We start from the raw sequence: 21,301 nt of genomic DNA, 5'->3' as shown, positions 1-21,301 counted from the left end.
TAATTTATATTTTAAAACGATCATCTGAACAACCACTTTGGAGAGCAATTTGGCAATAACTAGTAAAGTTAAAGATGCACATATACCACAGCCCCACTCCCAGAGAAAGGCTGGCACGTGCACAGGCCATGCACGGATGCTACTGCGGTTTGTTTGCAGGAGAAAATTGGGCCCACCTGTTCATCTGTGGGTCTCTGTGGTGGAATCGGTTGGCTTGCTGTGTGTGATGGGGCCCTGCTGCGGCACGGGCCCTGGAGCAGCTCGGGCCCACACGGAAGGACCTGCCTTGCCATTTATGTTACCATGCAGGGACCGACACAGCCAACCTCAGGACCCCTTGTGAGAAGCAGCGCCTGGAGACTAGAGAAGGGGAGGGACCTGGGGGCGGGGCTTCCACTGTGCCGTGGGGGCGGGGCTTCCATTGTGCCATGGGGCGGGGCTTCCACTGTGCCATGGGGTCAGGGCTCCCACTGTGCCATGGGGGCGGGGCTTCCACTGTGCCGTGGGGGCGGGGCTTCCACTGTGCCGTGGGGGCGGGCCTTCCACTGTGCCGTGAGGGCGGGGCTCCCACTGTGCCATGGGGGGCGGGGCTTTCACTGTGTCGTGGGGGCGGGGCTTACACTGTGCCGTGGGGGCGGGGCTCCCACTGTGCCGTGGGAGGCGGGGCTCCCACTGTGCCGTGAGGGGCGGCGCTTCACTGTGCCGTGGGGGCGGGGCTTCCACTGTGCCATAAGGGTCAGGGCTTCCACTGTGCCATGAGGGGCGGGGCTTCCACTGTGCCATAAGGGTCAGGGCTTCCACTGTGCCATGAGGGGCTGGGCTTCCACTGTGCCATGAGGGGCGGGGCTTCCACTGTGCCATGAGGGGCTGGGCTTCCACTGTGCCGTGGGGGCGGGGCTTCCACTGTGCCGTGGGGGCGGGGCTTCCACTGTGCCGTGAGGGGCGGGGCTTCCACTGTGCCATGAGGGGCTGGGCTTCCACTGTGCCATGGGGGCGGGGCTTCCACTGTGCCGTGGGGGCGGGGCTTCCACTGTGCCATGGGGGCGGGACTTACACTGTGCCGTGGGGGCGGGGCTCCCACTGTGCCATGAGGGGCGGGGCTCCCACTGTGCCATGGGGGGCGGGGCTTTCACTGTGTCGTGGGGGCGGGGCTCCCACTGTGCCATGAGGGCTGGGCTTCCACTGTGCCATGGGGGCGGGGCTTCCACTGTGCCATGGGGGCGGGACTTACACTGTGCCGTGGGGGGCGGGGCTCTGTTTTTGTTACTATAACTGAATGGCACCGAGGGGATCAGTTGTACAGAACAGAGCTTCACTTGGGGCTGGGAAGTGCCAGCCTGGGGTTAGGGCACAGGGCATTGTGTGGCCAAATGGAATCTTGCCTGTCATCTCTGATCTCTCTCTCTCTCTCTCTCCCCCCACCTCCCATCCTGGGGCTTGAACTCAGGGCCTGGGCACTGTCCCTTTTGTGTAAGGCTAGCGCTCTACCACTTGAGCCACATGTGGCTTTTTGTTTATGTGGAGCTGAGGAACGGAACCCAGGACTTCATGCATGCTAGGCAGGCGCTCTACCGCTAGGCCACATTCCCAGCCTCTCTCTAAGTTGATCAGTTGTGGGGCTTGAGCTCAGGGCCTGGGCACTGTCCCTGAGCTCTTTCTACTCAGGGCTAGCACTCTACCACTTAGAGCCACAGCTCTACTTTCGTTTTTCTGGTGGTTAACTGGAGATAAGAGTCTCACGGACACTTTCCTGCCTGGGCTTGGTTTTGAACCGCGATCCTCAGATCTCAGCCTAAGGTATGGTTCAAGTAGTAGAGCATCAGCCTTGAGAGAAACAGCTAAGCAAGAACAAGAGGCCCTAAGTTCAAGTCCCAGTACTGGCACAATGGATAAATAATAAATAAATAAATAGGATCAAAGGTGCGGGAGGGAGGGACGGTGAGGTATGGAGAGGGTAAAGGGCCATGGAGACGAAGCTGGGCCCCGAAGGGAGACGCACACCTTCCAGGCTGTTCAGAACCAGGGCCCACTTGTCGCAGTTTCTTTGCTACTCAGGCAGCCCCTGGTTTTTGTCCAGAAAAAAAAAGGTGACGCTCAGAGAGGGCAAGAGGTTGCTCCGAGCCTCCCAGGACGCTAGGGACAGAGGCGTAGCGGGCCTCCTGGACTGGAGCAGCCGAGGGCACAGGTGGTGGATGGGCTCCTTTCCCCAGCCCCTCATTCCTGCCGAGCTGGAGATGACACCCGGCTGGCTGGGGCCCAAGCCATCTCCGGGTAATTGGGTTTCAGGGACGTGGGTGGTTATGCTAATGGTGGGCTGCAGAGCGAAGCTCGGCCTGCGGTGGGGGAGGGGAGGCGGCCGGGGTCCCACAGACCTCCCAGGCGCCACCAGACATCAGGCTGCCCCACACAGTCCCCCTCCGCCCCAGTTCCCAGCTGTGCGGCCTCGGGCATGTGGCTGGACCTCGCTGGTCCCCTGGAGGGGTGTGCGCTAGGCCATTCCCACCCCCCGCCGATGCCCAGCTAGTGGGGACTCGCCCCGCTTTCACTATTGATGTATTTTATCCACTTGGGGCAATGAGCTGAATGTGAAGCTTCTGCATAACTGAAGACCAGTGTAAGGGAGGCGTCAGGGCTGGGGGGCCGAGGGGGGCTGGGGAGGGGGGCTCTGTGTCACCTGGTCAGGGTCCAGCTTGAGTGCCTGGCTCTCCAGTTGCCAGGCAGGGACAGAGCCCGGGAACCCAGACAGAGAGGGACCAAGCAGAGCCGCCAAATAACCTACTTGAAGCTCTAAACGAATGGATGGAAGGATGCGCGTGCCTGTGTGTCCCGGGGTTTGAACTCGGGGCCTGGGGGCTGTCTTTGAGCTTTTTATTTTTTTTGCTCAAGGCTTAACACTCTACCACTTGAGCCACAGCTCCACTTCTGGCTTTCCTGGTGCTTCACTGGAGATGAGAGTCTCACAGACGTACCTGCCCCGGCTGGCTTTGAACCACGATCCTCAGATCTCAGCCTCCTGAGTGGCTGGGATGACAGGCGTGAGCCACCAGTGCCCGGGCTGGATGGCTTCTGTAGGGACCGGATGAGGGGCAGATCTGGGGGCGAGGAGCCACGAGGGGCACAAGGGAACCTGACGAAGAGCTGGAGACCTGACTCACGTGGGGCCATGAGGAAAGAGGAGGTGGGGGGAGAGGCTAGAGGAGAGGGCTCGGCCGGGTGAGGCCCCCCCAGCAGCTTGGACAATCCTGTCTTGCCCCAGGAGAGGTAGCAAGAGGCTCAGCGCCCGAGGCAAACAAGGCCCAGGCTCCATATCAGACCAGCAGGGCTCCAATCGCACCTCTACCAGGCGACCTCCGTCTCCCCCTCGGGGAAACGGAGCTGTACGTCCACCGAGGCCTCTGACTCTGCCTAGGAGTAGGGGAGCTGACGCCCAGCAGCCAGAACTGACGCTGTAGCTCAATCGGGGACGTTGGGCCACCACCCCCTCCCCCCCGAGGGGGCTGGGAACACGGGGACCCTAGCACCCAGGCCCCTGGCTTCGGCACCCAGTGCCACAGTGAGGCCGTGTGTCGCCCATGCCGGTGGGGGCAGAGGGAGGGCGGGTGGGGGGCGCCGAGGCCCGGCCTTGTGCCCACGGCCTGCTGTGCGCGGCTCGTGGCCCCCAGCCAGCGCCAGCACCCGGACCTTGGACTCCACCGCCCCAGAACCATGATGCCAAGGGGCCGCTGGTCCTGAAAGTTACCAGCCCCGCGTTTTGTGATGGCAACCGAAGACAGCCCCTCAGAGCGGTTTTAAGGTCATTTTTGCCTTTATTGCCCAGAGTCCCCAGGGTCCTTTAGGTCACTGACCCCCCCCCCCCCGACTCCCCCAGGGGGAAACTGAGGTCTCAGGAGGTAAATAAAATCCAGCCCAGGTCACAGCCAGGGATCTCAGGTCTGTGCCTGGCAAAAAAGTAAAAGCAAGGACCAGCCCGGTGCCAGTGGCTCACACCTATAACCTAGCTACTCAGGAGGCTGAGACCTGAGGATCACGGTTCAAAGCCAGCCAGGGCAGGAAAGTCTGCGAGACTCTTAGCTCCAATAAACTACTCAGAAAGAGCTGGAAGTGGCGCTGTGGTTTCAAGCGGTAGAGCGCTTGAGCAAAAGAAGCTCAGGGACAGCACCCATGCCCAAAGATCAGGCCCCAGGACTGATGGGGGTTGGGGGGATAAAAATAAAAGCAAGGCCAGCGGGCTCCAGGGGCTCACCCCTATAACGTTAGCTATTCAGGGGGCTGAGATCTGAGGATCACAGTTCAAAGCCATCCTGGACCAGAAAGTCTGTGAGACTCTTATCTCCAATAAATTAACCTCCCCCCAAAAAACACCAGAAGTGGCGCTGCGGCTCAAGTGGTAGAGCATCTGCCTTGAGCAAAGGAAGCTCAGGAACAGCATCCAGGCCCTGAGTTCAAACCCCAAGACTGACACACAAAAACAACAGACGGGCTTTTCTGCTAAGGGCTCTATAACCCTCTCAAGGTCTCAGTTTCCCCGTGTGTCATAAGTGATGTTAAGGTGACTGTAGAGAGGGAGCTTAGTGTCAGACACTGCCAGCTCCGGGAGCCCCCCAGTGAGGCCCTGCCCACCTCCTGCCCAGCTGAGCAGCCTGGACCGCCCCGCCTCCCCCTCCCCCTCCCCCCTGGCAATCCTCGACCTCCCCCCTCCCTGGCAGCTGCTTCTCCCAAGACAGTGGCCTGGGCCTGAGGGGACAGAGCTTGTCAAACATGTCCACTCCTCTCTCCTGGTAGGCGGTGCCTTTGAAGTCTCCGGTTTTATCTTCAAAATCCAGCACATTTCATATTTCATTCCACCTGTGGGGGGCTCTAATCTGAACCGCGTCTCTGGGAATGCGGCTCCCCCCCACACACACACACACCCGCCCTCCACCCCTCCCCGCCGGCCAACGGGAGGCAGAGAGCGCTCGTGACTTCTGGACACCAGAAGTGGCTCCTCCGGTCCCCTGTGAGCCCGGTGCCAGTCACGCAGCCCTGTTCCACACAGAGCCAGGCTCTGACTGGAGGGAGGGCCCGTCCACCCCCAGGCCCATCTCTAACAAAGCCCCCCAAGGCCCCCAAGGGCCTCTCCCTTCCCTCAGCCTCGGCCCTGCAGCCTCCTTGCCCAGTGCCTCAGGGCCTTTGCACGGCCTTCCCCTGGCCTGCACACGCTCCTCCGCTCCTCCAGGCTGGCTCCCTGCCTTAGGCAGGTCCCAGGCTGCCCTTGGAGCCCGGCTCCCTCCCGCCCCACGTCTCCCTTTTGGCTTCCTCCACGACCTCCGGCACTCCCAAGGCTGCGGGTTCGAGCGGATTCTCCTTCTGCTGTCTTTGACCGTCTCCCTGCGGGAGGACGAGCTCTCTGCCTGCCGGCCGGGCTCTGCCCGTCTGCATCCCAGGGCCCGGTGCGCGGTAGGGGTGGGCTACCGCTTTGCCAAAGCTGAGGTCGGGCTCACGGGCAGCTGGGCGCGGAGGCCCGTGGGCCCCCCAGCTCCCCGCAGCTCCGGGCGTGGGGGCCGGGCCTGGACGGGTGAGTCTCGGGGGACGGGCAGCCGGGCTGTGCCCGCCTCAAAGTCACCGCTGTGCCCGCCCGCGCAGCTGCTCAGCGCTTTCCCTGGGTCACTGGTCACTGCCTGTCCTCCCTGCACCCCGTCCCCCGGGGGCCCCCCTCCTCCCGGCCTGCAGGATCTGTGTCTGATGGAGAGGCAGCTGCCCGCCCCCCGCCACCGCCCTGCACCCGGGCCACGTCACAGGCACTGGAAGGCGGGGGGGGGGTGCTGGGGGCCCAGCACGGCAGCCAGGCAGGCCCGGGGTTTGAATGCACCCCCTGTCGCTTAGCCGAGCGACTCTGGGGCTCTGGGACCTGTCCAGCTCTTTCAGTATAATCGCGCCTGCACACCTCCAATGTGCCAGGCTCTAGGCTGGCATCTGGGGAGGGGGGAGCCGGGCACAGGTTAGGGGAAGGAGCCCAGACAGGGAGCCCTGGGAGGCGCAACCCACAGGGGCCCAGCTCAGACCCCACAGGCAAGCGCGTGCCTGGGGGGGAGGGGGGACCTCCTGGGTTGGGGCAGTACAAAGGCTTCTGGGAAGAGGCCTTGGCCCGTGCAAAGGCCCTGGGGCTGAGGGAATGTCAAGGATCTGGAGTATGGCAGCGGATGGGGGGGGGAGGAGGGAGAGGGAAGGATGCTCAATGTGTTTATGGAGTTCATGAGGGTGGGGAGCATGCCGGGGCACTGTCCTGAGAATAGAGGGGAGCCTCGTGTCCCCCATCGGGAACAGGTAGGGGAAGTGCTCTACCAGGGAGCGGCAGCCTAGCCCCGGGAGGGTTCGAATTTGGAAGCTTGGAAAGAAGTGAGAGGGGTTGGGGATGTGGCCCAGTGGTAGAGTGCTCGCCTCGTATACCTGAAGCCCCGGGTTCGATTCCTCAGCACCGCACCTGAGCCCCACCGGCCGACTCTCCCGGCTGGGCCTGGAGGAACCTCCTTGCTCTAGAAAAACGTTACACGGCTTCCCTTATGGCTTTGTTGGCATAAAGACAAATAGATTAATATTATATTTTAAAACATTTTCTTTGACCTAGAAGTTCATCCGTCCTTTTGATAGTAAAAGGAATCACGACGCCGGCGCCGGTGGCTCCCGCCTGTCATCCTGGCTACTCAGGAGGCTGAGATCCGAGGATCGAGGTTCAAGGCCAGCCCAGGCAGGAAGGTCTGCGAGACCCTTATTACCAGCTCGCCACCAGAAAACCGGAAGTGGCGCTGTGGCTCAAGTGGTAGAGGCCTTGAGCTGAAGAGCTCAGAGACAGGACCCAGGCCCTGAGTTCAAACCCCACCACCGACCACAAAAGAGTTAAAAAAAAAAAGGGCTTCCGTGTCCGTGGGTCTCGGGGCACACGCCCGGTGGGGAGGCTGGCGCTCAGGAGCCACGGAGGGCTTGCGTGCCTGGCAGAGGCAGGGGGGCCCCCCGGCGCTGGGGACACCATGGAGGAGGAGGCGTGGGTGTCCCCGCCTCTCTGCCCGCTTCTCCCCCGCCCCCTTCTTCCTGGGCAGGCCCGGTGCCTGCGGCCCGCTCACCCCCCGGGACGGCCCGGCCCGTGCCCTCCGCCTCCCCACGGGGCTGCCCATTCCGGGGGCCGGTGGAGCGGGTGGCCTGGGCCTGCTGGGCCCTCTGGTGACAGTTGCTAGGCACTAGGATTGTCCCCGTCCCCGTCCCTGGGCGGTGGCCACCTGCCAGCACCCAGCCAGGCCGAGCAGGGACACGAGCGGGAGAGCCCATCCTGCTCACGCTCAAGGGCAGAGGGGGCGCAGAGCCCGGGGTGGGGGGCGAGGCGGGGAGAGACCACTAGCAGAACGCGTGGGAGGCCAAGGCTGAGGCCCCCCCCCCAGAGCCGTGACCGGTATGAGGGGGGCACCCAAGGTCACAGGGGCATGGTGGGCCGGAAGCCAGCTCATCAAGTCCAGTGGGGTGTGGCGACACACACGGGCAGGAAGGGCACCCCTCAAACTGGAGTGGAGGCCGCGAGCAGGCCGGGGCCGGGGGGAGGGGCCGGGCCACGGCCCAAGGGGGCGTGTCCCCGGCCCAGCCCCTGCACCCCACGAGCCCCAGCCCCCAGCGCAGCCCCTCACGGGGGTCCAAGGCCCCACGGAAGGGACAGACACGTCCCTATCGCCCCGACTATGGAGGAAGCTGAGGTGGAGGAAGCTCAGTCGCCCCAGAGTTATTAGTTCAAGGCCAGCGGGGACAACAGAGCAGGAATAGTCTCAAAACACACCAAGCCAGCCTCGCCTGGCGTCCTGGCTACTCCGGAGGCTGAGGTTCAAAGCCAGCCCAGGCAGGAAAATCCCGGGGACTCAGAGAACCGGAAGTGGCGCTGTGGTTCAAGGTGGTAGAGCCGTAGTGCTGCGCAAGAGAGATGAGGGACAGTGCCCAGGCCCCGAGTTCAAGCCCCAGGGCTGACCAAAACCAAACCACCTCTGCTCACCGAGGGCTGGCCTGGCTGCTTGCAGGGACCCCGTCCTTTGTGCAGGGCAAGGGGGAGCCCCAGACAAGGGCCGAGGCCACAGCCCCTCCAGCAGGGTGGAGCGGAGCAGCGGGTCAGCGCCCCCTCCCCGCCCGCCCGCCCCGTCACAACTCACTGCCAACCCATTTGGCCCGGCGCCCGCTTGAGTGGGAGCCAGCTCGCTCGCAGGCGGTGTTAATTAAGAGAGAGGTGACGGGGGGCGCGGGGGCCGCTTCCGCCGGTGCGGCCGCATGCCAGGGGGCTACAGACGCCTGGGCTTCTGCCCCTCACCTCAGGGTGGAGGCCAGGGTCAGGGCCGAGGGGTTCCGCGGGGCTGGGGGAAGGAGTCTCTCTTTGGAGCTGTGGGGCTTGGACTCAGGGCCTGAGCACTGTCCCTGGCTTCTTTTTGCTCAAGGCTAGCACTCTGCCACTTGAGCCACAGCGCCGCTTCCGGCTTTTTTCTATATATGTGGTGCTGAGGAATCGAACCCAGGGCTTCAGGGATGCGAGGCGAGCACTTGACCACTAGGCCACATGCCCAGCCCAGCTTCTGGCTTTCTGCTGGTGAAATGGCACTAAGAGTCTCCCAGACTCTCTGGCCCAGGGGTCCTGGGATCTCAGCCTCCTGAGCAGGCAAGGGTTACGGGGCACGAGCCACAGCCCCTCCTGGCATTTAAAACCACTCTAATCCCGACACTGCCGTGGTGGGACTCCCTCTCTCCCGAGCCTCAGTTTCCTTCTTTGTCTGTGGAGACCAGAGCCCCACCCGGGCGACTTGGTCTCCGTGATACGTGGGGCCATCTGTACGAAGCATTAACCTGTGCCCAGCACGCCATCCTCACTCAGTCAGCGGCGATGGAGGGTCTGGGACCAAGGCAACGTCTGAAGCCATGGAGGGTGGGAGGGGTGGGCCGGGCCGGCTCTGCACCCCCCTCCCCCCGCAGCCAGCCCCACCCCCACCCAGGGCGCGTGCGGCCCGCTCCTCTTCTCTGGGCTCTAGCCCTGGCTTGCCTGGCCGTGGCCTCCACCCCTGTTCTGGGAGCGCCCGGCCGCTCCTCGCCTCTCCATCTTAATTAGCTGCTCGTATTAATCTCCCCAGTAACGTGGCAACTTGCAGCCCCGGGTTTTCAGGCTGTGGAATTAATTATTCCCCAAGCGAGGAGCTGTCAGGTCTGGGAGGCCAGCCGCGCCGAGCCGCCCGACACCACTTAGCAGTGGCCACCGCTTCCGCTCGAAGCCCCCCGGCTGCGGCCCGGGGGACCGGGCGGTGGCCTCAACCCTCGGGCGGAAAAGCGGGGTGGCCGGAGTCCTGGGGGGGAGGGGGGCGGCGGCAGGCTGGAGGGCTGGGAATGGCCCCAACCCTCGTACGGAACAATCCTGGGTCACCTCTGAGCCAGGCACCCCCTCTGCCTGGCCCATCTTCCTCCCGCGTCCTACGGACCCGGGCTGACCAGGGGGGGGACGCCGGCCGGTCCCGGGGACAGGGCCACGCTGGGAGGACGCAGCCCCAGCGGCCAGCGGCCCCCTCCACCCAGCCAGGGTGCCAGGCCTCCTCCCGCCGCCAGGCCCACGACTGAGCACCCCCCTCCCTTTCCCTACACACCCGCCCCGTGGGATCGGGCTGTTCTGCCCTGTTTACAGCTGGGGAAACAGAGGCACCCGTCTGCTGGACACAGTGGTCACATGACATCCGCTCATTCCGGGCAGCGTCTACCCCACCCGCCCAGGTGCGGCTGCTTTCTGGCGGGCTCCCGGTCTGTCTGTGTCCTGGGAGCCCCGCGGGCGGGATTCAGGCTGCCCCGACCGGGCCGGGCAGCAACGGGCCTCGGAAGATTCCGGGACCCCTTGCGCTGGGGGCTCACGCCTGTCACCGGAGCTACTCAGGAGCCTGAGATCTAAGGATCGTGGTTCAAAGCCAGCCCAGGTTGAAAAGTCCCCAAACAGCAACTAGGAACGGAAGCGCTGTGGCTCGAGGTAGTAGCGCAGGGTCAGTACCCAGGCCCTGAGTTCAAACCCCATCACTGACCAAAAACACAGATGCTATGGGGTGGAAGGGGGAGAAGGGTGGGGGTCCACAGCCCCCCCCCACAAAGCTGCTTCTGGGAGCAGGCGGCCCTGAGGGCTCTGCCGGGCCCGACGCCCTACCAGCCTCAGGCCTGTGGGCTGGGGTCTCGTCTCCCGCCCCATCGCCGCCCCAGCTCAGCGCCTGGGAGCCCCTGTGGCCAAATCCAACAACGGAGTCCGGGCCTGCTGCTTTCGGGACCCAGCGGACCCCCGCCCCGTGTTCCGCCCCCCCTGCCCATCCCACCCCGCAGTCCACCGGCCTCCTAACCTGCTTCTCTTTCTCTCTCTCTCTCTCGTAGCCAACAGCTCCCTGCTCGGAGGTGGCGGCGGTGAGTAGATCTCCGTACCCCGGGCTGGCGGGTGGGCCGGGGTGTCCTCCTGTCTGTCCCACCGTCTCAGTCTCATTGTCCCCACAGACGTAGCTGGAGGTGAGCAGGCTGTGTCCCCCCCCCCCATGACTGCACAAGGCCCCTCCCCACCCCCCGCCGGCATCCGGCTCTGTCATTAGAAGAGGCTGGCACTGGGGGGGGGGGGAGGTGCCAGGGCCTCATCCTGTCCACAGTGCAGGAGGGGGGTCTCAGGGAAGCCTGTTCCAGTTGGCCTCAGTTTCCCTACCTGCATAGGCAAAAACATTTCCCCCGCTGCATGTCCTGGCCGGGGCCTCCGGGGTTGGCTCTGTGCCCAGCAGTGCGGGGCGGGGGCTGGAGGGGAGGGTGGGGTTCCCGCGTGCCCGCGCAGCCGTCCACACACGGGCTAAGGAGCGGGTTTCCACAGCGGCCCCGCCCGCGGCCCACGCCTGTCATCCCAGCCTCTCAGGAGGCCGAGAGCTGAGGACTGTGGTTCAAAGCCAGCCCAGGCTGTGGCTCACATGGCAGAGTGCTAGCCTTGAGCGGGAAGAAGCCAGGGACAGTGCTCAGGCCCTGAGTTCAAGGCCCAGGACTGGCCAAAACAAACAAACAAACAAACAAAGCCAGCCCAGGTAGGAAGGCTGTGAGATTCTTACCTTCAATGAACCACTAAAAAGCCAGACGGGGGGGGGGGGGGGGGCTGTGGCTCAAGGGAGAGAATGCTAGCCTTGGAGACAAAAAGCTCAAGGACAGCGCCCAGGCCTTGAGTTCAAGTCTCAGCACTGGCAGGAAAAGGAAGGAAGGAAGGAAGGAAGGAAGGAAGGAAGGAAGGAAGGAAGGAAGGAAGGAAGGAAGGAAGGAAGGAAGGAAGGGCTTCCCCAGGGTCGGCCTCTCCAGATCGGGGTGGCGCAGCTGCCAGGGGCGCAGGCCAAAGTCACAAGGTCCCTTGGGGGAAGGAGGCAGCCCATGTCCCCGATGTCCCCCACGCCCCCCCCCATCCCCAGCCCCTGCCAGCCATGGCCACTGTCTGTGCCTGGTGGGTGATTGGTGAGCCTCAGGCCAGGGGTTAATGCGCCGTCGGATAAATCCCAGGGGCCGTGTTTATGGCAACTGTGGCGGGGCCCAGGCCAGGTTTTAAAAGGGGGAAAAAATAAAAGGGGCGGCGAAGGTCAGGAATAAATAAAAGCAGCGCTAAGAGCTGTCGGTGACCGGGCAGGATGCAGGATGGGGGCCTGTTTGTGGCGGGCGATGTTTTCCCTCCCTCCCTCCCTCCCTCCCTCCCTCCCTCCCTGCTTCTCCTCTAGCTGTCCCCGGAGGTCGCAGCCGCCCTGCCCGGGAGGGGCCCAGGACCTCTCCACGGGCCACCCGCGGCTCTCCAGCGGTTATTCCCACCCAGTGCTGGGCAGGTGGCACCGGGAAAGGCATGGGCGATGCCCGTGAGCCCCGCGGGCGGGCGGGATCCGGGCTGCCCTGTGCTCCCTCCCCCACATCTCAGCGCTGCCTCCCAGGGGTGGAGCCCCACCGTGGCTCCGGCATGGAATCAGTGAAGAGGGGGGGAAAGGATGTCCTGGTGGGGAGGAACAGTGTTTTTCGCTGTTCAATTTGAGAAAATCGATGCATTGGAGAAAAAGAAAAAAAAAAAAAAAAGGTTAAGCCGGGCACTGTGGCTCACACCTGTAATCCCGGCTACTCCAAAGGCTGAGATGCGAGGATCTGAGCTCCAAGCCAGCCGAGGCGGGCAGATCCAAGAGACGCCCATCTCCATGTAAACAAACGGTAGAGCACAGGCCCTGAGTGGAAAGGCTAAGGGGCAGTGGCCAGGCTCTGAGTTCAAATCCCGGACCAACACATGCACACAAAGACACACGAGGGTACAGGCAGAGCCTTTGAGGTTTTAGGGACGTCCAGGGCTGCCGGCCCTGGCCACGCTGGGCGCCGTCGGGGGGGGGGGGTCCCTGCAGCTTTCTTCGTGGCCTTGGGGGGCGAGGTTGGTTGGAGCAGGCCTGGCGGGCCTGACAGACACCAAGATGGATGGCACTGCGACCCTGGAGGAAGTGGGCCCCGAGTCCAGCCTTTTAACGCCTCCAAGATTTATGGAGGCGGCGCCGCACTCACTGGCTGGCTCGCCGGGCTGTCACTCTCTAATGTGATGGGAAGAAGGTGGGGGGGGGGGGCTGCGATGGGGACCGGTGAGGCCCAGAGCCTCCGGGGGACAAAACAACGGAGCAGGAACCTCTCCTGCCCCTGTGCTGTCTAGAAGAACCCCAGGATTCCCCCTGGCACCCCTATGCCTGTCCTCTCCACTCCCTGGTGCCGCCTCCATGGGCCAGGGCAGCTGGGCAGCTGTGGCTCATGCCTGTCATCCCAGCCCCTCAGAAACTGAGGTCTGAGGATTGGGGTTTGAAGCCAGCCCTGGCAGGAAAGTCTGCGAGGCTCTTATCTCCAGTGAACCACCCCCAAACCAGAAATGGAGCGTGGCTCAAGTGACAGAGCGCCAGCTTTGAGCAAAGAGGGCTAAGAGATAACCCCAAGGCCCTAAGTTTACGACCCAAGACAGGCACAAAGCCAACATACACAAAAGGGCGAAGATTTGGCTGCGGTACTGGTGCAGCAAGCAGAGTTTTGCTGAGAATGGGTGGGGGGGGGGGGGATACAGACTTAGAGGGGACTGCAGCTTCTAAGGGGCAAAGAGGGGCCTTGAGGACCACCCCCAAGCTCAGGAACAGCCCCAGGAGCACCCAGTCCTGGAGAAACCCCCCTCTTCCCTCCTGGGGCTCCCTCTGAAGTGGGGGCTAGGCCACAATGTCAGGACTTGGCTGAGTGCTCAAGGAGACCCGCTCCGGTGGGAGGCTTGTCAGCAAGGGGACATTGCACTTGGGCCCTGAAGGCTCAATAGGAGTTCAGTGGGCACGGCAGGGTGGAGTGGCACCCAGGAAAAGGCCGGTCAGACTTTATGATTGCAGGCCCCCCCCACCTCTCCTTCCCAGCCCCCCAAGCCTTTTATTGGCTCAATAAAAAGAATTTTAAAAAACCTCTCCTATTGTATAGGAAGAAGGGAGGCGGGGCCCTAAATCAGGACAGGAATCGACAGGGCCTCTCTCCTGTTTATTAGGGCTGAAATGTTTACTTGGCGATAAGGAGCCAGCTTTCTGGGGAGATTTGTGCACTCTTTTTCAATTACCCCTCGTCTTTCTCTGCCACTTTTGCACTAAAGGGATAATAAATGTATCGGAGCGTTTCAATTATTCATCTAAATCATGACTGCGCCTGCCACGGCCAAGCCTTAGTGACAGATTAATTCAGAGCCGCCTCTTCCTCCTGCGCCGGTTGGCACCATGTGGATTCCTTGGGCGGCGCCCCAGCCCACCCCATTCCCAGGCCAGGGTGGGTCCCAGACACGCGTGTGTACGTCTGTGCCCAGGAGAGGCCAAGGTGGCCTCACTGACCTGATTCCTGCCACAGGCCCTTTGCACCTGCCCCTCAGTTCTCTGACCTAGCCTGCCCCGCCTACCATCTCCATGGACCCTCGGCCTCTGCCTAGCGCTGAGCTTGAGGCTGGGGCACCACAGCCCCTGCCCACCGCAGCTGGCATTCTGTTCCAGTTTGGCCTGCTCTCCCCCGCCACGGGCTAAGCGGGGACCTGCAGTGCAGGTCGGTGGGGGGGGCTCGGAGCAGGCCTGTGTGCGCCAGCGAAGCCTGGCGTCCGTCTTCATCCCTTCATCCTCACCACCACACAGTGCCACGCCCCCCCATGCGCCCCCGCCTTCCGCATGCGCCCCCGGGCCCCTGGCACCGGCTGCGTCTCTTGCTCCTGGCCCCCACGGCCGTCCTCCCTGGACGGCGGTCGGGGGACCACGGGGCCGCTGAGCATCCGGCCCGCGGCCCTCGTGGCCGGCCCACCCCCGTCCTCCTCCCCGCGATCCCAAGCCTGATGATCCCAGGAACGTGGCCTCCCACCCGTGGTCGCCCGCGCTGACATCACGCGGGTCGGTCGCCCTCCTGCACATGCGCAGCAGGCCCAGGGCCGGTGCGCATGCCTGTGATGATCCCAGGAACGTGGCCTCCCGCCCGTGGTCGCCCGCGCTGACATCACGCGGGTCGGTCGCCCTCCTGCACATGCGCAGCAGGCCCAGGGCCGGTGCGCATGCCTGTGATGATCCCGGCCCAGCGGGCGGTAACGTGGCCTCCCGCCCGTGGTCACCGCGCTCTGACGTCATGCTGGTCGGCCGCCCTCCTGCACATGCGCAGCAGGCGGCCCCAGGGCTGGTGCGCACATCTGTGATGATCCCGGCCCAGCAACGTGGCCTCCCGCCCGTGGTCGCCCGCATTCTGACGTCACGGGTCTCTTGCGCATGCGCAGCAGGCGGCCCCAGGGCCGGTGCGCACACCTGTCATCCTAGCTGCTCGGGAGGCTGAGATCTGAGGATCGCGGTTCAGTGCCAGCCCAGGCAGGAAAGTCCATGAGACTCAAGCAGACCCGGAAGTGTGTGGCTTACATGGTAGCACACAGCCTTGTGCGGGGAGCAGAGGTCCTGAGTTCAAGCCCCAGTACTGACTGGCACACACACAGAAAGGCGAGGAGGGGAGAGGAAAAGAAGGGGAAAGGGAAATCAGATGAAGAGAGGGGAGGGGAGGGGAAGTAGAGGACCCCAGGGCTCTCAGCCCAGGGCTGGTGAGCAGGGGCCAGGGTCTTCAGCAGAGGGTGCGCAGAGAGGGCAAAGCAAGTCAGGAGGAAGAGCAAAGCACCCAGATGCTGGCCGCCCCCCCACCCAGTTAGAGTCACCCCCAAACTTGTCAGCCTGGCCCTCCTCCTCCATGGCAGACTGGGGTCCCCCCCTGTGCGCGGGGTCCAGTGTGGATCTGTGGAAGGTTGGGGGGAGTGGGGGGTGGGGGAGTGGGGGGGGTGGTGAGGGATGGCTGGGAGGCACCGCTGGTCTCTAGGACTAGTCTGTGGACTCCAGGGGTGTGGCGGCTTCTTTGCCTGTGTTGATAGTGGGACTTGAACTCAGGGCCTCTCGCTCTCTCTTGGCTTTTTCCCCTCAAGGCTGGCACTCCAGCCCTTGAGGCACAGCTCCACTTCCTGCTTTTTGCTGGTTCAGTAGAGACCAGGGCCTAAGGTGGGGGCTCTGTGGCTGGGGCATGGGGAGCCCTTCCCCAAGGAAAAGCCCAGGGCCTCCCTCCCCAACCCCACCAGACCACAGCCGGAGGTCAGGGGCTCGGCACAGACCCCTCCAGCTCCCTGCCCCCGCTCAGCACCTGGCCCTCCACCCTGGGTTCCAGTTTACAGACGAGGAAACTGAGGCTCCCCGCTCCGCCCTGCGGCTGGCTGGTGCCCGCCCCTCAGGCAGGACGCCACCGGGCAGAGCACAGCTGCCCGGGATCTTTAATAACGGGAGTGATTTTTGCATGATGAATGAGGCACCGCTGTTGTGTACATAATGAAGTCCTAATGTTTTCAAATCCCCATTTAAGGAGCTGATCTCACCCCGTAATGAATTTCAGATCACATCTCTGAGCTGTCGTCCATCCGTCTTCTCCCCAGGGCGCCACCGCCTGCTACCGCCCGGATACCTCGAGGGTGGGGCCTGGCCAGGGTGGGCTGGCTGGGCGCAAGCTGAACCTCGAGGAGCCGGGCCTTGCTGGTGGTTGATTGAAGGAGTGATTGGAGACACCCCTCCCAGGGCATTGCTGGGGCTTTGTTTTGTTTTGTTTTTGCCTGTCCTGGGGCTTGAACTCAGGGCCTGAGCACTGTCCCTGGCTTCTTTTTGCTCAAGGCTAGCACTCTGCCACTTAAGCCACAGCGCCACTTCCGGCTTTTTCTGTCTATGTGGTGCTGAGGAATCGAACCCAGGGCTTCATGTATACGAAGCAAGCACTCTACCACTAGGCCATATTCCCAGCCCCCTGGGGCTTTGATCCCTAAAGCCTAGCCAGGCCTAAGAGGTCAGAGGTGGAACTCTTAGGGCATGCTAGGTGAAAAGGGGCTTGAGACTTCTGGGAAGCCTTGGGGCGGGGGGTAGCTCAGGGTCCCACACAGCTGGTATCCTCATGAGGACCCCGTCTGGCAGTGGCCCCCCACTGCCCTGGCACGTAGCATTTCAGTTGCTTGGGTAGCATCTGGGTGTATCTGGGCTGCGAGGCCGGCTGTAGGGGGTGGGGGCAGGGGTGGGGGTCCTGAGGAACTGGAACCCCACACAGGCCTCCCCGGCTTCCTGCCTGGGCCTCCGCCTCCCCACGCCCCCAGCTCCTCTGGCCTGGTCCCCTTCTCTGCCTGCCCAGGGCTCAGAGCCATAGCCGCTGCCGCACTGAACTGCACCCTGTCCCAGCAGGCACGGAGGCTTGCAAGCAGGAAGGATTTGCAAAGGAATCTTCCTGATGCCTCTAGGTAGATGCTCTACTGCATAAGCCACACCATAGTCCTTTTTCTGCCTTTAAAATGTTACTATTGGGCTGGGAGTATGGCCTAGTAGCAAGAGTGCTTGCCTCCTACACATGAAGCTCTCAGTTCGATTCCCCAGCACCACATATATGGAAAATGGCCAGAGGGGGCGCTGTGGCTCAAGTGGCAGAGTGCTAGCCTTGAGCAAAAAGAAGCCAGGGACAGTGCTCAGGCCCTGAGTCCAAGGCCCAGGACTGGCAAAAAAAAAAAAAAAAAAAAAAAAAAGGTTACTATTGTCGTTGTTTTAGTTATTTTTCAGGTAATCTCACTTTTTTTTTTTCTGCCCAGGGTGGGCCTCGGACCATAGTCCTCCTATATACAGCCTCCCGCGTAGCTGGGACCACAGGCCTGAGCCACCATGCCCAGCTTCACTGCCAGGGGCTTCTCCCTGGCCTCCAACTTCCATCTTCCCAATCTCCACTTCCCGCCGGGCTGGGATGATAGGTGTGCACTGCCACACCCAGCCCTGAAAAGAACTTTTTCCCTGTTGAGTCTCCCCATCTGTGAAAGGAGAATGACAATGCGATCGGCAGGTGACGAGGGACAGTTGAGGAAACAGAGACACCAGTGGGAGGAAGTGACCCGGAGCTGGGGTGGAGCAGATCATCACGGGGGTGGGCAGGGAGGGCTCTTAGCCGCCCTGGCCTGGCCTGGCCCCACGCAGAGCCCCACAGTGCCGCCATCTCTGGAAGCTGTCCCCCTCGCGCCCAGTGAGCTCATTTCAGAGGCCAAGGGACCCTGCCCAGGGGAGGGAGGGGGCTGCCCAGGGGAGGGAGGGGGCTGTCCAGGGGAGGGAGGGGGCTGCCTACCTTTTGTTTCAGCTCAGGACCTGTGGCCCAGGCTCCTCCCTGCCCGGCCGCCCCCCCCCCCCCCAGCCCAGGGCCAAGATGGGCCTTAAAGCCAGGCCTTGCGCTCTGAGCCTTTGTCTTGACTCCCATAAAATGGGGCTTTGGTGGCCTGTGTGAGATCAGAGAGGCCAGGAGGCCCGTCCTTCGCCCCGCAGTCTCCTCCCAGCCTGTCAGGGCTCTCCACAGTTCTCCTGAGATCGGGCTTTGGCCAGAGAGGCTGAGCGTAGTGCAGAATCTCCAGAAAGAGAACTCCCAGAAGGGGTCAGCCTGCGGGGGGGGTGGGGGGGGAGGGACACTGTGCAGGGGTGCTGGGGAGGGTTGGGCCAGCCCCAACACCCTGGCCCCTAGCAGGGGAGCTGCTGCCCGGCTCTCCACCCACCGCAGGCTCCTCGTGTTCCTGTAAATAATTAATTAGCCCCTGCTTGCTTGTTTGTTTAGCATGAGGAATGCTCCCCCACTGAGATGCATTTATTGCTGAATAAATTTAAATATCTAATCTTCCCTTCATGAATATTACAGCACCCTAAATAGTCGCCATCAGCCCTCGGCACCTTGGTGGGTGGGTGGCCTCCGAGGGAGCCAGCTGGACCCCGCCGTGCTGACCGGCACCCCCTGCCCCTGTGTGCCAGAGGCCAGGCTGAGGCCGGGAGAGGTCTAGGGGGACTCGGGAGGTAGTTGGGGGACAGCATCCTCTGTGGATGACGCGGGGATGGGGAGCACACGGTGGCAGAAGCGCTCGCCTTGGGTGCTGCTGGGTGGCGGTGGTGGGCAGGGCGGCCCGGGAAGGTGGCGGCGGGCAGGGCGGGCCCTGGGCTGGTGACGGCCGGAGCCAGGCTGCCAGGAAGGAGAGGCTGGGCAGTGCAGCAGGCCGAGAAAAACCTTCTCAGGCACAGACTTGGGTTTCTTCTGGTTGCAGGGAGAAGGGCAGCCCCCCTAGGGGACCGTAAGTGCCAGGTCACACCCAGAGCCATGGGAGCGCGCCCAGGTGGAGGCCGGAGGGAGTCCAGGCTGAGGCAGGAAGACAGAGTTCAAGGCCATTGTGCTCAGTGAGACATGGTCGTGAAACTACGGAGGGGGGCTGGGAATGCAGCTTAGTGGTAGAGCGCTTGCCTACCATGCATGAAGCCCTGGGTTCCATTCCCCAGCACCACATACACAGAAAAGGCCAGAAGTGGCTCAAGTGGTAGTGCAGTAGCCTTGGGCAAAAGAAACTCAGGGACAGTATCCAGGCCCTGAGTTCAAGAGCCATGGATTGGCAAAAAAAAGAAGGAAAAGAAGGAGGAGAAGAGGAAAGAAAATAAAAATTTTTTTTTTGCCAGTCCTGGGCCTTGAACTCAGGGCCTGAGCACTGTCCCTGGCTTCTTTTTGCTCAAGGCTAGCACTCTACCACTTGAGCCACAGCACCACTTCTGGCTTTTTCTATATATATGTGGTGCTGAGGAATCGAACCTAGGGCTTCATGTATATGAGGCAAGCATCTACCACTAGGCCATATTCCCAGCCCAGAAAAAAAAAAAATTTAAATGATGGAGACCTGGTATCCTGATAGCCTCCCAAGCATGACACCCTGGGCGGAGGGGGGGCGGCGGACTCGAGAGAGAGAGAGAAAGCATGAACAGACTGAGGGTCCCTCCTATGGACTGGGGTCCCTCTCCCCAGCCCCTCAGTCCCAAACACCAGGGCAGCTCAGTGCCAGGTGGGAAGAGGAGAGGCGGGAAGCTGGGTGGGAAATGGCCAGAGCTAAGGCCAAGGTAGGGGCCAGGATGGAGCCCGGAGGTCTGAGCTGCAGGGCTGCAGGTTGGGTGCAGTGGGGGACCCCATGGGCTACGAGGGCAGGCTGGGGTCCCTTGGGCTTTCAGGGCTGGGAAGAACAGGGGGGCTGGAGCATGGACAGCGCCGGCAAGCAGCCCGGGAGCCGTGCCGATGACACCCAAGTGCTGGGGTCAGTCTCATCTCCTAGGCACCCGCAGACCAGCCCCTCGGTGCTAAGCCTGCTGTAGAAATTGCTGGGGGCTCCATCCGCTCCCTCGCGCCCCAGGCCAACCTCAAAGGCCTGGCTGCAGGCCTGTCCACGTGGGCAGGAAACGCCAAGCCTCTGAAGCTCAGGCCTCCCGGAGGCCTCCCAGCGGAGGCTGGGAAAGCTGGCCGCGGGGGCCGGCTCGCCTCATATCTGTCCATGCTAGTACGTGCTCCCGCTTGCTGTAAGCAGCAGGGCGTGGCAGGGCGTGCCTGTGGTCCCAACTCCGGGAGGTGGTCAAAGGTGGGTCATGGTTTTTTTTGTTTTGTTTTGGTTTGGTTTTTTTTTTTTGCCAGTCCTGGGGCTTAAACTCAGGGCCTGAGCACTGTCCCTGGCTTCATTTTGTTCAAGGCTAGCACTCTACCTCTTGAGCCACAGCACCACTTCTGGCTTTTTCTGTATACGTGGTGCTGAGGAATTGAACCCAGGGCTTTATGCATGCTAGGCAAGCACTCTGCCACTAGGTCACATTCCCAGCCCTGGATCATGTTTTCTTTGTTGTTGTTTTTGTTTTTGCTGGGCCTTGGACTCAGGGCCTGAGCACTGTCCCTGGCTTCCTTTTGCTCAAGGCTAGCACTCTGCCACTTGAGCCACGGCGCCACTTTTGGCCATTTTCTGTATACGTGGTGCTGGGGAATCGAACCTAGGGCTTCATGTATGGGAGGCGAGCTCTCTTGCCACTAGGCCATATCCCCAGCCTGGATCATGTTTTTAAGACAAGCCAAGGCAAAAAGCTAGCCCCAAGATTCTATCTGGATGGTAAGCTAAAAAGCCAAAGGACTGAGGGTGTAGATTGAGCCTGAGGCCTGGAATTCATCTCCAGTCACAGACAGACAGACAGACACACTGACAGACACACAGACACAGACACACGCACACATACACAGATGAACTGACTCCATTCTTTCAGCAAGGTTGAGTGACATACCGAGCCACAAATCTATGGCTAGCAGAGCTGGGATTTGAACTCAGGGTGCCCAGCTCTCCTCCGCCACCCCCCCCCCCCCGGCTGTTGCATACTGTGCTGGTTCACGGAAGGCACCCCACTCAGAACAGATACACCAGGGGCCAGTGTGTGAGCTCTGGGCCAGGCCCTGGCTCAGGTGTGCAAGGACCCCGCCCTGAGCCACTCCCAGGGTTCTCCCAACCTCCCCAACTACCTACCCCACCCCGGTCTCTCCGGGAAACTGCCTGGTGCCAGCTCCTGATGAAGTCACCAAGTTAGCTTTTAATTGGGCCCCATAGGACATAAGAGAAAGTATCAGGGGAAAAAAAGGACAGCAGCCTGGTTGATGTCAACCAGCTGTGCCTTCAGGTTGAGGGTTGGTGGGCAGCGAAGGAGAAGGGGGCTTGTCTTGTGCTGCTCTAAAATGGAGATTCTCTCTCTTTTGTGGGTGGTGGAGCTTGAACTCGGGAGCTTGCACGGGGCCTGGTTGCTGAGCTCTGTGCTCACAGCTAGCACGCTACCACCTGAGCCCCAGCTCTACTTCTGGCTTCTGGGTGGCGAATGGGAGGGAGAGCAGCGTGACCCAGGCTTTCCTGATCCCAGCTTCCTCTTCGGGA

The 21,301-nt window shown here is 62.2% G+C and overlaps 1 protein-coding gene across 3 annotated transcripts in view; it reads left to right on the top strand.

Moving 5' to 3' along the window:
- The window catches only part of Macrod1 (mono-ADP ribosylhydrolase 1), a 132,125-nt gene that overhangs the window by 108,730 nt on the left and 2,094 nt on the right, over positions 1-21,301 (top strand). For all 3 annotated transcript variants that reach the window (XM_048359383.1, XM_048359384.1, XM_048359385.1), the window contains exon 4: positions 10,387-10,416. In XM_048359383.1, coding sequence (XP_048215340.1) covers positions 10,387-10,416 — 30 coding nt within the window. The remainder of the gene's footprint in view (positions 1-10,386; positions 10,417-21,301) is intronic.

This window comes from Perognathus longimembris, chromosome 13, assembly GCF_023159225.1.
Source record: "Perognathus longimembris pacificus isolate PPM17 chromosome 13, ASM2315922v1, whole genome shotgun sequence".
NCBI classification, from domain to species: Eukaryota; Metazoa; Chordata; class Mammalia; order Rodentia; family Heteromyidae; genus Perognathus; species Perognathus longimembris.
Note: the sequence above shows the minus strand (reverse complement) of the source record. Positions and strands in the feature narration are given on the sequence as shown.